At 35.3% G+C, this 17,134-nt stretch overlaps 1 protein-coding gene across 2 annotated transcripts in view; it reads left to right on the top strand.

Moving 5' to 3' along the window:
- Window positions 1-17,134, top strand: part of SRBD1 (S1 RNA binding domain 1) — a 123,425-nt gene that overhangs the window by 88,051 nt on the left and 18,240 nt on the right. For both annotated transcript variants that reach the window (XM_058836487.1, XM_058836488.1), the window contains one exon: window positions 16,526-16,632. In XM_058836487.1, the coding sequence (XP_058692470.1) occupies window positions 16,526-16,632 (107 nt within the window). The remainder of the gene's footprint in view (window positions 1-16,525; window positions 16,633-17,134) is intronic.

The following is a 17,134-nucleotide window of genomic DNA, read 5'->3' on the forward strand; positions in this document are numbered from 1 at the left end:
TACTTGAAAACAAAAGTTGGTGACACAAAGTGATAAGAACAAGATTTAGTGATAATAAATCTTGTTGTATTTTTTGTCTTCTTGTTGGGAGCAGTATTGATATATTTCTGCTGTGATTCTACTGAAGTGAACTTCAAGTGTTAGAAAAAATTCTGTGGTAACTGTGGTAGTGTGCTGCAGCCTGCAGCTAGAGAAATGCATATTACAGTGTAATATGCATATATTCAGTGTAATATGAAGATTAAGATTTGGGATATCAGAAATTAACGTATTCTATAGAAAACAGTACTGTAGTGTGAAATTTGATGATGTAACTGATAGTACAGTGAGGTTATAGTAATAAGTTGTTTCAGTTTGTTGTGTAGCATCTTATTTTTCAGCGAATGCTGAAGAATTATGTTATTTCCAACTTCAAACTCTTATGTCTTAAGTATGTTCAATTACATTTAATATAATTATGCTGTTTCATCACATCCTTGTTTGTGATTTTTATGTAAGTGTGTGTAAAACTTGTGCGTTTTCAGTTTGATGGAAAAGTGTAACTTAAGGTAAAGGTGTTGTCACTCAAAATAGTTAACATTTTCTCATTTGCATGATGATCATACTGATCGTCATGCTGGAAGGACATAAATATGTATAGGACACTGTGTCTGTGTTAATACTCTAAATTCTGAGGCATGCTGAGGTGTTCATCTATGGTGCAAATTTAAATTTAAAAATTCTTTTATTACTTGTTTATAATAAGCAAAATGGGTAATGATACTAAACTGCAGGTGTAAACTTTTCAGAGGGGGGTGATATATACTGGTTTGACCCTTCATTAAATCTCCCTATTGACTAAATTTGTTTCATGACATTAAATGTGGAGATTTGTGAAACAAATCACTGCTATATCAGTCCAGTTGTTGAATAAGAAATTGATGAAGCCCATATTTGGACAGCAAATTAATTTTCAGATACAGTATAAATCTTTCAGATGGAAAAGAAAATAGTTTTGTTCGTGCCGTATTCTTTAGAAAGGAGAATGTGGCCAAAGTGATTTTGGTAAGGTGCTTTTCCATTATAGTGTGCACTTGTAGAAATAATATTTTTCCCTTGGTTTATTGAATAAATATGACATATTTATGTTTGTATGTCCAGAACTGAATTGGAAAATTTATGTTCTCTCTGTGGGTAGATTGTAAGTTTTAACTTTGCTGTGTTAGAATCTGCATTTTTATTAACTGAAAATAGTTCAATTGTTTATTAAACATGTAAACCCCCAAAAAGACTTATACTGCAAATTGGGTGATCTTATTGCAAGCTGCTGCCTCAAGGTGAGAAAGCCAGTATTAACCATGCAATGAAGTTAATATATACAACCTAATCATTCAGATACAATGATAGAAAGTGGAACAAACTGCAGTCTTATAAGAGAAGCTTTTTCATATTAATGAGTTTCCATTTGCCAATAATTCTGTCATTTGTAACTTGAATCATTCGTCACCCCTGCAAATGGTTCTTTCAAGACATTATTTGCAATTTTGTCTTGTGTTTTTGTCCTTGATGTTGCGAAAATGACCGTCTACTGTTACAGGAATGAAAAGAGATCTCATTCAAACATCTTTTGTGTTTCCACTTTCAGTGAAAAATGTTTTTCAAACCTGCAGCTGGTTATTTCTGCAGGAATTCCCACTTATAGTCAGGTTTGATTGACATTTTGAAATGGCAGCTTTTCATGAAAAGCTGTTAACTTGTAGAATTTAGTTATGGTACTAAGACAGACTGACTTTGTTCTACTGTTGGGGCCTGTCCAACCTAAACACAACCCTGCATCTGAATTTAATAGTGCTACTCAGCACAGGGAGTGTGAGCTTTTTTGATTTTTTCATTTTTCTTTTCTGTTTTTTTAACACTGTTGCTTCTGATGTGTTTTTGAACCTGGCCTGATAAGTGCTCATCCTGATAGCTCCTCTGTCAGTAATTGGATTGATTGGCATTCCCCTTTCTCCCTCTCCTGGGCTAGCTAGGAGAAGCTGGGTTGTGTTATAATTTCAGTGATGGAGTATATTTTCATTTTACATGATGAAAATAAGTGGAAAATGTTTTTTAATGACTGTACAAATAGTAGTGTCTGTCTTAAGATAAAAATTACTAGCTGCAGCCCTTTTTATTAATTTTTGAAATTTTGGGTATGAGGAAAAGCTTATGGTAGAAACAATTTTTCTGAGCATTGATTACTGATGTAATTTCCAGTCAAAAACTGAGAAAGCAGTGCATAACACAAACACTCTGCTCAGCTTTACTGAGCAGGTCTATAATCTTATGCCAGAATGTTCAAAGTAGGAAGGAGAGAGACATTACGCAAAATCAGTTTCTCTGTGTGTTTCCTACCAAACTTCTAAATAAGGATAAAGTACCCATATACATTAGCTGTGAAGGAAGAGGAGTATTTTTAACTTTGAAAGAGATTACTATTTATGTAAAGGAAGTGAAAAAAGTAGAGATGCAAGCATCCCAGCATCTGTCACTGGATGGATGGCTTTACTCGAGTGTGAGAAGTAAAATATGGGAAAATATTTGGGGATTTCAACAGGTTATCTGTACAGTCGTGTAAGAGTAAATTTGTGTGATTTATATTTGGGATCATTTAAATCTTGTTTTCTAAAGATACGAGTAATAGTGCAATTGATTACAAGTAATTGCAAGTTGTTGAGCTGCTGCCAATAGATTAAAAATATATTATTTTCTATAGACCATAGCTAAAATTTCTGATCAGCTCTTCTTGTAACTGTTTAATTGCCTTTATAAAACCTTCTCTATAGATTTCTGCCTACCTGTGATGATACACAAATTGATATATTCATCCAACCCTATGCCACTCTAGTTTGTTCAGGATACCGAGCTGGTAATGTGAAATATGTCCTGCTTATGTCTCCTGGGATGTTTGTGATCTGCTGCTGGTACAGCCACATTTTTTAGGAAACATTAAAAACCATGGGACTTCTTGCGGTGAAATAAAATATGATTTGCTTTATCCTTTTCTTTGAAATGATCTAGTCTAAGTGAAAGTGAATGTTTTCTCAGGTGCCTGTTCTGTAGTTGCTAAATTTTAGAATGAATTTTTGAGCCTCAACCAGAAGATAAACTTTTTGGTGATGAACCAGTGTTTACAGTTCTGTTCCATAATTTTGTGTGAATGCTTGTGAGTGTCACATGAACGTTCAAAGTAAAAGCATTCTAGTTGCCACACAGACATTACTGTTAAAAGCTAATACATGCCACCACTTTTTCCTGCAAGCAAAGGCGCAGGGTACATGGGTACAAGCTTTTTGGTGTACCCTTAAGGTCACTGTGAAATAGTAGACCAATTGAATTAAATGGCAAACTGCCCACTGACTCCAAATGGAGCCAGGATTTTGCCCTTTAACTTTATCAAACCCTAGGGGCAAGCAGATTTCATTCTTAAACAGCACCAATGTGGTAATGCTTCAAAGGAAAGTTGAGCTGTTGTCAAGTTGGACCCAAATGGTGTAAAATGCAGAGAAAAGAACTGGGACCTTGAACTGCACTTGGAAGTACAGGGGCTACAGGTAAATGGCTATTGTCCCATTCAGTGCAGTGGAGCATGATTATCCCTTTGAAATGCTGTCTGCCATGTCATTGTCTCTAGAAATACATTCTCTTCATGTACTACTGATTGCAAATAAACACTTTTCATGTAAAAATTAATTTGGAGAATATAGAGAGCAGGAGAGACCAACCATCATGCTGTTGCTTCACACTATTTCCATGCATAGTAACACAGGCAGGATTTTTCTTATAACTCCTCAGCAACAGGACTTAACATTTAAAATTTATTGTTTGGGTTGTTTTTTTAATTACATATCTAATGGCAACTTTTTCTGCTGTTCCTTCTTTAGCAATCCATGGTGAATTTTCAGTAATGTGTATGGTCATTTCATGTGACATCTTTTTTTTAAAGACAAGTATGTTAAGACAGAATGTTTATCAAATCAAGGACTGAAACACTAGTGATTTGCAATCACAGGAATCTTGGCTTGCAAGTTAAAATTTCAATGAAAAACATTAGTTCCAGCCAGGTAAGCATACATTTAGGATCTTCAAACTCATTTGTTTTATAAGAAAAAGTGGTACTCTTATTTGTAGTAGTTTAAGCACTATATGTTATTATTACAGAGCAAAATAAAAATTATTTGGTGAACATGGACTTTTTCCAGGCATGACACATTTTTCTTGGCAGAGGAATTAAGTAGCTTTTAAAATTTTTTTTTCTTTTCTTTTTTTTTTTTTTCTTTTCCACTAATTAATTGTTTTAAGTGGTGGTAATTTATTTCAATTTTACTTCCTCAGCATGTATAGAAGCATGCTACAAATGAAAATTCTTGTACCTGTTTTCTCCCTTAAGATTAGCATAAATTTAGACATGACAAAACTTCAGAGTAGGTGGGTTGATAATCTGGACAGTCTTTGTAAATATTAAATGCCTCCCCATCTGTTTGAGTATTTTTTCTCCAGCCTTTATTCCTGCTGTATAGTTGTCCTTCATTTTATTTTAATTTGTCTGATGGATGTAATGAACTGGAGGTAGGAGGTAAATTAAATGTTATTTTTATGTCCTTTTAAATTTCTGTCTCTTCAGTGAAAGAAGTCAGTGTCAAATACATTTATTACTAAGTTATAGATAAAGGCTACTTTTAATCCCAATTCAAGTTGTTCTAAAGCAGTGTTCTTGATCATGCTCTTAGTCTTGTCTTAGAATGTATAAGTTGTCAGGGACCTCTTCCTCTGCAGCTTCTTCTCTCTTCTGCTGTAGTGCTGTGGTAAAGATGTGTTGATGCATGTTATGTATATATGTTATGATAAATGAATATGTGAGTGATATCTCGGGTAAATCTGGTCCTGCCATAGCTTTTCCTTGCTTACCTGAGGGCCATTGTTAGAAGTACTTTATTCTGAGTAGTGCTGTTACAGAACCCAGGCATTTTGCTAGAAGACCTTATAAGTGTGGATAAGAAGGGTAATGGTACAGTTATTGGCTTGAACTGTGTGCAAAATAATATGTCCATGCTCTTTATTTTCATAGCATTCCTTCCCTCTGTGTGCATATCTTTAGAGTGTCTTTCTCTTTTATCACATCCTGAGATATTATCCAGTATTGCTATTACTAGGTACCATATAATTTCCCAGCTCTATTTAAGAAGGCATTATGCTTCTTCCACAACCTTTTCTGAAAAGCTACTGTCCCAGGTAAATGGCATATCTTAATGTGCTGTTTGGATTAGTTTTTCAGAGCTTTAGAAGAAGTTTGCTGAAGAAAATGCAATAGTCTTCTGAAAATGGCAGCATGGATTTACATGTCTGGTATCTGAAGAGTCTGTAGGCTGGAATTGGACTGTATTAAGTAGTTCCATTTTCCAACTTCTTGTCCAGACCTTAAATCTGTTAGTTTGAGGGGATAGTCTAGTTGCATCCAAATCTTGATTCCTACTTGAAATTAGATTATGAAAGAGGGCAGACTAATTTTTATCAATGAACTGATGTCATCCCTTCCTCTGGACAAGGATATAATAGGTTCATTTACAGCACTTTTTTTTACTCCTGCTGTAATAAATAAATAAGTGGTTTGATGAGAAATGGTTATTAACTCTAAATATCCTTTACTTTAGAGGCTGTGTTTTAATTGTTTTGTACTGATACATGGACAGCTGAAAACAAAGATGCAAAAACATTTGTAAGCTGTCCCTGGTCCAAGCAATCAGCAAACACAGCAATCAATTCATGAACGTCATAAAACATTGGAGAAGCAAAATGTATACCGTTTGCTTCCAGATAATGATGCTTGGGTTGTAGTCAGAAAATGAAGAATTGTGATTCTTTGTGGTTCATTTATTTCTTTTTTAGTTTAAGAGAAATCACTGTTCTTGTGGGTTTGATTTGTCATCTGTGAGACTGGGACTGTTTCAGGTACCTATATAGAAGGTGTGTGAAGTTTAAAGGTTCTGCAATATGTATGTGGCTGTGGCAGGGGAGGTTATTACTGTTCTAATTTTAGAATAGCCTAGCAAAACCAGAACTGTTTCTGTAAGCAAATATCTCCCAGAAGTTCTGTCACCTACAGGTCAGAGTAGTCTGAATAAAGCACACTAAAACCAAAAGTCACCACTTTGTATCTCTGCAGTACCAGCTATGCATTTTCTGCCACTGAATGTGTGGAAGTTGAGTACTTCTGATGTTTTATGAAGTGACTTCAGAGTTTTTGAGAATGCAGTATTCTAACATGCAGATTTTCTAGACTGTTAGGAGCTCCATTTTCCTCTTCACATTCTTGCCTGCCTGTGTTTCTAAAGGCTGAAAAATAGAGTGGTTCTCTTACGTTTTTTCCTCTAATGGACCGTCATATTTTTGTCTTCCTCGAACTTTTCTTTGCTTTTGCAATCATATAAAAAGCTAATTATTATTCTAAGTCTGCTGGTCTATCTACCATAGAGGTGTGTATTTGTGAGATTGCCTTTGGATGCAAAAATTGCCTTTGAACCCATGGGTGGTACACACCAAATCTTTGTGTGACCAAGACTTGCATCCTCTGTTATGTATGAGTCTGAGATATATTTTCAGTTTGGGAATGGCATTAGCTGGCCATGTAACCTCCTTTTGCTGGGGAGGGGTGATGTTTCTCGGGCCAGGGTTAGTGATGGCAAGTCTCCAGGCAAGCTGTATTCTCCATTGCAACAGTATTTGAATTAGCTCCACTCTTTGCATCAGCTTACCCAGTCATGTGCTTTAGAACTCACTACAAGACTTGTACTTGAGCTTCGCCAATTTTTGTGTGTTCCAGAAGAGGAAGATTGGCCATAGCTGTTTAAAGGTGTCTCAGTTATCTAATTTCCTATCAGGGCAACTACTAACATGTGTGATGATTCATTGAAAGCTTGATGCCATAATCTAGGTTATTTAGACCAACTGTCTTTCAGTGTTCACAAAATACAAATTCTCTACAAAAGAAGAACACCCAACAACAATTTTTTTCGTATTTAAAAATTCTCGATTATTTTAGTGTAACTGATAATTTGCTGAAGCTGACACACATTGAACATTCCTGTTTAATATTTGATTGATCCATCTGCTATCTCATCTCTTAACTCCCAGTGCTGCAAAGCACAGATAAAACTACTACTGAGCTCTTCTGTCCTTAATTAATGTAAAGAGACATCAGCCAGTGTTTCATTGGAGCCTGATAAGTAAGTCATCTGCAGGTGGTAAGAGGCAGACTTAAGTGCTGCAAAATCAGAGGTGATATTATTTCCCCTCTTGCTCAGTGATATATCAGCTTGTATACCAATTTTGTTTGTACAAATAGAGAACTCTATTCCCCCTACTTTCAAACATTATTAAAGCTGAGTCAGTAATTGCTTTTTGGACAAAAAGTTTTTATCATTATATTCCTAATGATACCAGGTGTTAACATTATGTTTTCTGGAGTTTCTAAAGTATTAGGTCTTAGTTTTTCAAATACTTCGTTTCTAACTTTGTTTCCCCAAGCTTGCCTAAAACTTTATTTAAGTTTTAGATCAATTATAAAAGAAAATATTTTTCAAGGGAAATAGATGCACATTTTTAAAATGAATGATGCTGTGATCTGTGACCAGATTATAGATTTGCAATGAATGTATTCATATGTGCAGTAGTTAAAAGCTCTGACTTGGTAAGTGTCTTGTAAACTTTAAAAGTTCATAACAGTAATGCAATTATTATTTACAGATTTTACATTAGAATATACCTAAGGAAACCTTGTTCCAAACATTTTTTTTCTAAATTTTGTTGCACTACAAATTATGTATTATTTTACACATTTGCAAATACTGTATTTTTTTTAATGTTTTAAAGAAGCCTGCTGAAGGAATTTCCAGATCTTGAATATAAGTAAGGACTATGGTATAAAGGCACAAATCACAGTTTCTGTCAGGGATGCTGGTGAATTAAGTGCTCTTTGATTTGTGCTTTTTTCCTTCTACCTGCTGAGATCTTATTTATTTGAATAAAAAATGTGTCTATTGCAAGAGTACTCAATTACTGTTTTTATATAAGGGGTGGTACATGGCGTGTTCTTGTTTATGCCGTTCTACTGGCTCATTTTGATTTCTCACTTTTTATATTATGCTAATTACATTAGCAGTAACAATCATATACTGTCAATGGTGATGGTGGTTCTGAAATGTTGCTTGCTTTTGAGAATGACAGAAATGTTTGTGTTCTTGTTCGCTTGTAAAAATTGTCATTGAGAACATTTTAGCACTGACACGTTAGCACAACTAATTTATTATTGAAACCTGTCAACCTTTCAACTTCCAATGTGCAAACAGTTAGTGCTATATATGTAATAGGAAAAGTGCTAAATACATGTTTCAATGCAAATTTTGCTAAGCTTAGTGCAGAACACATTTCTGAGAAGTCATAAGCTTACTATATCATAGTGATTTTTTTGCCAATTGCTTGCTTATTCTTTTGCTTTAAATATACCTTGCTGTTATATGTAATAAGTGGTGCTGAAATTGCTTTCATTTATCAAAGAATTGAGTGACACAATGGATTCTTATGTACTCCACCTGTCAAATCCATAATTGCTGCTAAGTGAGCTAACTTCTGTTTTTCCACATGTTTCCTGGTTTTCTGTCAGCTTTCAGTCTTCCACGGGTCATTCAGTAAACACTACTCTGAGTGACTTTTTTGAGTTCCCGTATGTCAATCACACTTATTTTCTCTACTTTTTAGTAAGCAGAGAAAATAAGCTTGCTTTATTTGGGTTTGGCTCTCTTCTGCAAGGCAGTGTCATGCATTCTGTTTCATTCCTAGCTCATTTTTCCTTTTAGCTAGGTAATGGAAGAGCTTGGGAATCAAGAGGGAAGGAGTGTCTGATCCAAGTAAAGGCAGAGCCAAATGGAAGAGAGGGAGATAGCAGCAAGATTTATCAGAGTTCTTTAAGCATATTCAGTTTGAGCTGATCTACTTAAAAAAAGGTGGGGACTGAGGTGGGAGGTTGAGCAAAGTTGAATTGCCCTAAAGCTTTTTTCAGCAAGCAATTTCAGAAGGTAGTGTCACCTTAAATAAAAACTTTTTTTTTCCCCCTTCTTAATTCTGTCTTGACTATTTCTATATAATCAGTACTTCTGTGGGGTGTGGGACTAAAAAATGTCATTTTTTGGCATCTACATTTTTCTTAATGAGGAATGGATGTGTCATGGTACTGAATATCTCGGTGTATTGCTGATGGAGCAGTTGTTAAGTGTGTATACTAAATTTGAGAAAGCCAGTGACAGCAAGTAGTTTCTTACATGAGATATCTAGGATACAATAAAATATGCATCAACCATACTAATTTTTCCTTTATAGAAAATACCCTTAAATGAATTTGTGGGTTTTGGTGTAGTTTTTAATACAATTTCAAGTACCACATTCCTTATTAGAGATGGAGGAGAGGAACCCCAACATGTCTTCAGTAGAGCTGGAAAAAGCATGTGAGTTTATATAGCCACTTGCCAAGCTTCTCACATCCTCTGGGGACTCCCTTTGCTCTGAGTAAGGCTGGTGGGAACTGTTGTTCTTCACCCATCTGCTGCAGAGGGTGACGCATGGTCACTGACTTCAGACTAAACAGAACTCCCACAGATCACCACACTCACCTGGGCTTTGTAACTTCTATCTTCTCCCTCTGTTGGTGCAATCTCTGTCTTTCCTTCCTTGTCTTGTCTTTCAGCAGTCTTCAGGAAAATCTTCAACTGACTGTGTTGCCTTTCAGCCATGTGATCTATGAAGCTCCACTCCTGATGGTCCTTGCTTTATCTTTCTGTAGTGTAGCAGGATATCCCCTATATTTGTAGAGCTTTAAGAGCCCCAAAATACATATTTGGATTGAAAACCAAATGCAAGGTTTTCCATCTATAGTAATTTGAATTTTTGTCTTTGCTATTTATTGGCAGAAACGTCCCTCTGAAATCTCCAGGAATGATGTAGTTGATTATAATTTAAATTTGTATTGCTAGTCCTTAGTCACATAACAATATGCATTGGAGAAAACTTGTACCTGCTCTGGAAAGAGGAAGATGTTTTTGAGTATACATCATTTTCTGATAACTTACTTATGTCACAGGAAGTAACTTTAAAAATCAGATGTGTCAGCGATGGGACTGAATTTGTGTAACAAGCTTGACAGTATTACTGCTTCTGTTAGGACACAAGCACAAGTAAATGTAAGATGAATTCTAGCAATTTGCAAATGACTCAAAGCATTTACATGATAAACTGGTGCACTTTTTTCTTCTTACTTTTTTAAAAATGTTAAAGCTGAAAGACTTTGGTTTTGTTTCTATCATTTTCTTTGAAAATCTAAATCCATTTCTTTCTCCTGGGATATTTCAGCAATAGTAATATGCTGTTAAAATAAACAGAATTTGGATTTTTGAAACAAGAAAGGAATCAGAGTTAAGTACATAGGATAACAATATATCCTTATAACAATATAATATTTGGAGAAACCACATATAATCTTCAAAAGAAATTCAAAAGGAGTTAGATGCTTTTATCAAAGATCAGAGGGATAAGCTTGTTTTCTTAGACTCTAACTGGAAGGGATTTTCCAGAGATTGTTAGAGATGAAAACCCCAGTCCTAAACTTTACAACTTTTCTACCTGACATGTAAGGCACTTTTTAATTTCTTTCTAATTGTGTACATGAAAAGGTGCTTTTAGGACTATTTCTGTTACTTTAGTCCTGCTGTACTTAAGGGTTTGTTATGAATGCATTTTACTTTTGTGGTTTCACAAGCATTTGAAATTAAGTTGATAGTATATAGGTTACAGGACAAGTAACGTTTTCCCATTTTTTAAATTTTGAAACACATTGCCATGGATTGAATCTCTGTAAAATAATGTTTTTCGAACTTTGCTTAGGATGTGTTGTCCCACCTAATTTCTCTTTCAATAAAAGTCATTCAATTTGCACAGTTATGCCAGTCTTTAAAGAAAAAAAAATAGTATTTTTCAAGAGGCATGTTGTCTGGTAGCACATGCCAATATTAAAGTTCATGGATACAGAAGTTAATAGTAGGTACCAACAAAATAATGTTTTATGAAGTGTTAGAAGTCTTTCAGGACTCAATTGGACAGAAAAAAAGGTTAAATTGCATTTATTTCATTGAAGACTGACGTGTATTCAAAGGACAAGTGAGGTATAACTTGATTAAAACCCAAAATAGATTGGCACACAGCTCAGTCTTATTTAGAATGAATATTGATCTTTTTATAGTACTGTAATGCCGAGCCTGGGTCAAGAACCTGCAGGTTGCTGCCCAGACTTGAGAATTCATCCCCTCCCCACTGCTTTCTAACCGGCATCATTAGGTCATGTCTGCACTACATTTGTAGGCTCTGCAGGATACAAATAATTCCTGCTTGACTGTGATGGAAGGTGCCTTGCTTGGCTCTTGGGCATTTTAAAGTAATAATGATACACAGGCTGATTATGTCCATGTTTACTAATGTTTGTAAATGGAAAATAATTCAGAATTGCTGCGTGTTGCAGTAGAATTTTAAGCTGTTTGAAATTGTCTGTCAGATATGTAGGCAATCATGCCATCCTTCGTGAGATTGATTTTATTGGGAACCAGGAAAAAGGCTACCAAATGCATTTTAATTATGTGTATTATTTTTAGTGTTATGTGGAGGTTTAGTATTGTGGGGTTTTTTTGGAGTTGCCAAAGGTAAAGAGCTTGGAGTTATTTACTTGTAAATTTACTTGTAATTTACGTGTAATAATGTCAAAGCTGTCCATTCTAGTCTAGCACTGGTAATCTAGTGTTCAGGCAAAGTTAGTTTGCTGATCCACCATCCATGCTCACGTACATTGGCTATAAGTACAGCCTCTAGGCTTCGTGTGAGCCCTGGTTCTTTGACTTGATAAATTTGCCATGCTGATGACAAATGTACTTTTACAGTGTCTGTACTGGTGCACTGCTAGAAATAACTGAGCTGAGAGGCTATTTAAAACGCTGCCTTCCTTTTGTATACATCAATGGGTTTTTGAAACTGCAAAAGGGATTTCAGTTACAGTTGAGGGAGCACCATCCCAAGGAACAGATAGATTTTTAGTAATGTTAATTATTTCCAGTGGGTGTTTGTAACTCTTGTAACTGAGTAAAACAACAATCCTTGTTTTCTGCTACATACCATATGGCAAGAAAAGGTAGCTGAAGTATTGGGAAATAATGATAGAACAGAACTATAATTTGCATAATAGACAGGTGTTAAACACTATTCTTCGGGGTAAACATTTTGTGCTATGATTGATGAAATTATATGAAATGAAGTTGTATTGATTGTTAGGCTTTTTTTAGTATGGATTTGCTGAATGGTTGTTTGGAAATGTGTTATATTTTTTCTGGTAATGTTAACAAGTTTACCATGGATGAATCTAAGCAGTAATTGTAGCCAGAGATCTAAATAGCTGCCCTTGATTTTCTTCCATGTTCATGAATGTAAGTTATATTTGGGATACTCTTTATAAAAATATTAGAGAAATGTAATGTTTGAATTTCATTTACTGAATGACAGTTCTTTACTGTTTCAATTAATCAAGTAATTTTCTGCATGTTCTTCCTTGGCTCACTTGGTAACTCCTTAGAAAACAAATACTGAAATACCGTTACAGTTCCTGACACTTCCTAGGAGATATTCATTTCTGTAGTCCTCCCCACAAAAAGCTTAAACCAAACGAATGTGTAAGTGCTTGTTAGTACTATCTGTGAAGCAAGGTGGCTTTGTTTTCAGGAGAGTGATGATAAACAAAAGTTGGCCGTATTGCACTGGACATCCCACAGTTTGTGGCAAGCCTTTTACTTCTGCTGGCCTTAGTTTCCAGAAATTGGGAGTATCGATCCTTTTGGAGATCATCATAAAGTATTAAACCTCTGTTTCAGATATGCTATTACAGTGAATATTTTAATGGCAGCCATTTCTGAGTATCCTTTTAGGAAAACCTTATATTTGGCCAGTAAATTCAAGATGATGTTTGAAAATTACACCAAACAATGTGCTCCTACTTATTAGACATAGCTGTGATAGTACCTTGTGTGTTTGGCTCTGAGCTTTAAAGGTTTTACTGAACAGTTCTAGCAGGGACACCCTCATTTACTGGGGTATATTCAGACTCAGTGCTATTATGAAAGTGTTTTATTTAGAAGGATTTGCAGGGGATCAGCTGATGCAATGATCAGTGGTGTGTGGAGGGGTTGTTTGAGACTGAAGAAAGCATCAAGTTCTGCATAACCTCAAAATGAAAGCAGCGTGGCATTTTGGACATGGGCTTTACCTGTGCAGGTTTTATTCTGATGCACTTAATGCAACAGCTTATAATTCTTGTCTTTACAAACCTGTTGTAGGGAGGGAGGAGCAGGGTATATGTGTGCTTCTGGTGTCTGACTCATTTGATACCATCCCAGTGCATATAAATAGCACACAGAGGTATATAGTATCATCTAACCTCTGATATTTGAGAAGATGAGTGAAACTGCTGGAAGAGTGGAAAACTCACTGTACTTTAAGCCTTTCTAAAGTGCAACCTTTGGGCAGTAGGAATTATTGGAAATGGTGTTGAGATAATGTTTTTAACTACTTCTAGAAACTAAATGCATAACAATTCTCTCTGCCTTGTTTCATTGTAAAAGAAGGGTGTAAAAATTTCATTATAGCCAAAGGAAGCTTTGATGGTCAGTATCTACATCTTGGAAGGCAAGTTTGCCATCTGGAATGTTTTCCTGGCTTTTACAACTTAACATCATTCACTTTCTAAATGTATCTTACTTCAGTGAGGTACTGGTAGCTTAGGGATTGTTTTATGCTTATCCTGTTCTGTCACATATGCCTGTTCATTTTATCTGTGCTGTGATGTCCATTCCAAGTCACATGACTCTTACATGTTGGAGCAATAAAGAACCACTTGTGCATGTCTTGTTTTGTTGTTTGTTTTTTTTTTTAATGATGATTGACAAACAGAAATAAAGTCAAGATGCAAGTCATCTTTGAGAGACCTGAGAACTTTTTGTCTTCTTGGCAAGAGAAAGAGACAGTTAAATACTATAGTTTTTTTTCAAGATGTGTGTATTGTAGCTCATGAATTTTACACAAACTCAGGTCTTTAGATAAATGCCAGTGGTGCATTTGAAAATGAGGTTTTGTGAGCACTGGCATTTCTTCCATTTGCAGAGATATTTTAGGATGCCTAGCTTTTGATTGTGACAAATCATTTCCTTGATTTTCAGAGTCTGTAGTAGACTGAATTACTATCTAAGCTCATTTTCTGCAGGCTGGAAATAAAGCTTCTGCTGAATCAAGTCTCTTCCAAATAACTCCTTATAAAGGAGTTATTAACTCCAAATTAATGGATTTCCTTCCTTTCCACACCCTATGCTATATGGTATTGTGGAGGCAGTGACATGTTCCTACTGAACAATCATCTTAAGGGATGAATCTGAAACTTGGGGAAGCAGCGGTCTACACTTCTCTTTGCCATGTACTCTATATATATTCAGAGCAGTTGTCTGGAACAAGATCTGTTTTAGAGGTGGCCAAGAGCTGCTACAGTTAATAGAAATTGTTAGTGTAACTTGTGAAACTATCATAATCAACTTGCAAGTACTTTGCAGTCAGTAGCCTTCCCTAAAAGCAGAAGGAAATTGTCCTCTGCATTTTTTTTTCTCCTTATGCCTTCCTTCATCACAATGGAAAAGAAAAAATTAATTAGACTCATTATCTTCCAGTGAAACTCAAATAAAACATTCAGTGAAAAGCCTGGCCTGGTATTTGGTAACTGTACTTGGCAAAGAAGAGAAGATGTGGGTGTTGTTTCTGAACATTTTATTTTGGTTCTTGTGCTGTGTTATACAAATGCTTTACTTGCATGAGTGTGCGTGTGAGCTGCAAGCATCTAGCTCTAGTATATTGCATGGCTGATGCCAGGAGGAGGAGGGAATATATTTCTTACAAAGAGAAGCTACGTCTTCAGTAAGAAAAATGAAACATATGGAAACATAACTTCTTTTAAGGGTATGTTTTTTTGTTTGTCTCTTTATTCAAAAAAGAAGCTATTATGTTGCAGTAGCAATGTTTTAGTAAGTAGAAACTGATGTTTGATCTGCCAAGTGTACAAGCTAGCTTTGTGGTTATGAGACCAAGGATGTGTGCAAATGCCAGGACTTATGCATGTATTTGGTGTTCTGCATGCAAAATTAATATAGGAAGAGTAATACTGGCAAAATATGAACTTTGTGTTTTTAAGTAACTTTATTATTTATCACATCATGAAAATGCATCCCATTATCATCACCTGAAATAGGGAGCTATGAAATGTGTTGCCTGAAGTTTTACGACTGTCTCAGTTATTAACCACTGCTTAATAAACTAACAGTGTTAGTAGATTGGGATTGATGCTATTGGCATGTTAAACTTAAACGTGAAATCTTTAAAAGATCTGAATGGCTTAGAATGTAAAACAAAGTAATGGATGAAATGTTTGGTGCCTTGGCTTGGATCCAGCTTGATGTCCTAAATTAATGCATCATGAAACCACAACAGATCAACCCAGATTTACATGAGTGATGCAGAAGAGCCCTCAAGCTAAGCCAATATAGTGATTGAATTAGCTCTTGCATTTAGAGGCTTCTCCCTCCAGGTCAGACTTCTAAGCACTGTTGGGTTTGTGTGGAGAACTCACAGTTACAGACTGAAGTATGCCTACATTTGAGAGGAAATCTTAGAGCTTCAGAACATTTAACTTTGACAAGTGTGACTGATTTTTCTTTTAGTGGGAAAAGGGGAAAATACTGTGAACATTTCCATTAGTGGTGCTTTGGTCAAGGACCTGCCAATCTTCCCAGAAGTATCTGTTCAAAATTTGAAACATTGTGTTGCCATGGGGTTGATACACATAAGTACCTTATATGTTACCCACCTTCATACAGTATGTGCCTTTTTCTTTTAGTAAACAATAACTGTACTGTACAGTGATGCTCATAAATGGGACTGTTTTGCAAATTTCTATGTGTACCAGTGAAAAAGTACTGCATTTGTGATCTCGTCTCTACTTTATTTTTAATAAACTGATTTTATAGGTAAATAAATGTCAGATTAAAGACAAGACATTGTGAGTGACCAGAAGCATTACTCTTTTTGAGTAATCATGTTTTTAATAAAGTTTTGTTTTTACAAGATGCAGTGAAATAGTTATTAAAGAACCATACTAAGACTTGAAGTATGTCTTTATTCTAGAGATCTGTATAATAACAAAAATGTTTCAAAGAGATATTTGGGACGTTTTACAAAATATATTAAACAATTAATGTTTTTAACTGGTACCCTCACATAAGATATTGTTAAGTTTCAGCAACTATTTTATTGATGTTAGTGCTGTATGCAGTTCCTGTTTATGTACACTTCAATATGTCAGTAACCAGATATCTCCATTTCTGTTTCTCAGCATGATGTATCACAGACTTTACTCAAAGCAACTCTGGACAGTGTGGTTGAAGAGTGTGTCAGCTTTGTAGGAGTTGATATTAACATCTGCTCAGAAATACTACTAAGGTGAGTGAAACATTTTCCTATTCCGGTAATTACATGGCTCTGGATCTCAGAGTCTATGTTTAGTCTGCCATCTGACTTAAGCTCAGCTGGAGCAAATGGCTCTTGTGTTAAACTTCCAATTACATAAAAATGACACAGTAAGACAGTATTTCACTGAATCATTAAGAGTCAGGTTTTAAGGACATGTGTGATTCTCCAGGGTAAAACTATTCTTCTGAGAAAAACAGATATTTAAAAATTTTGAGCCAACACTGCAGTTTTAGAAAAACATGATATAAGTATATATTTTTACACAGAGAAAGGTATTTCAAATGTACTTTGTCTCATGGAAGGTATTTTTATAGGTACTTCTAAGTGGAATAGGTTGTAAAACTTGGGTGAGGAAAGGAGAAAAGGAAAGATTTAAGGGGGAAAATGTATCCCTGTTTACTGTTTGTTTTTTGTTAAGTAGTTATGCCATGTTTACTTGAAGAATGTTCTGGACTATATTTTTCATGGTTAG

Source organism: Poecile atricapillus, chromosome 3 (assembly GCF_030490865.1).
Source record: "Poecile atricapillus isolate bPoeAtr1 chromosome 3, bPoeAtr1.hap1, whole genome shotgun sequence".
Lineage (NCBI taxonomy): Eukaryota > Metazoa > Chordata > Aves > Passeriformes > Paridae > Poecile > Poecile atricapillus.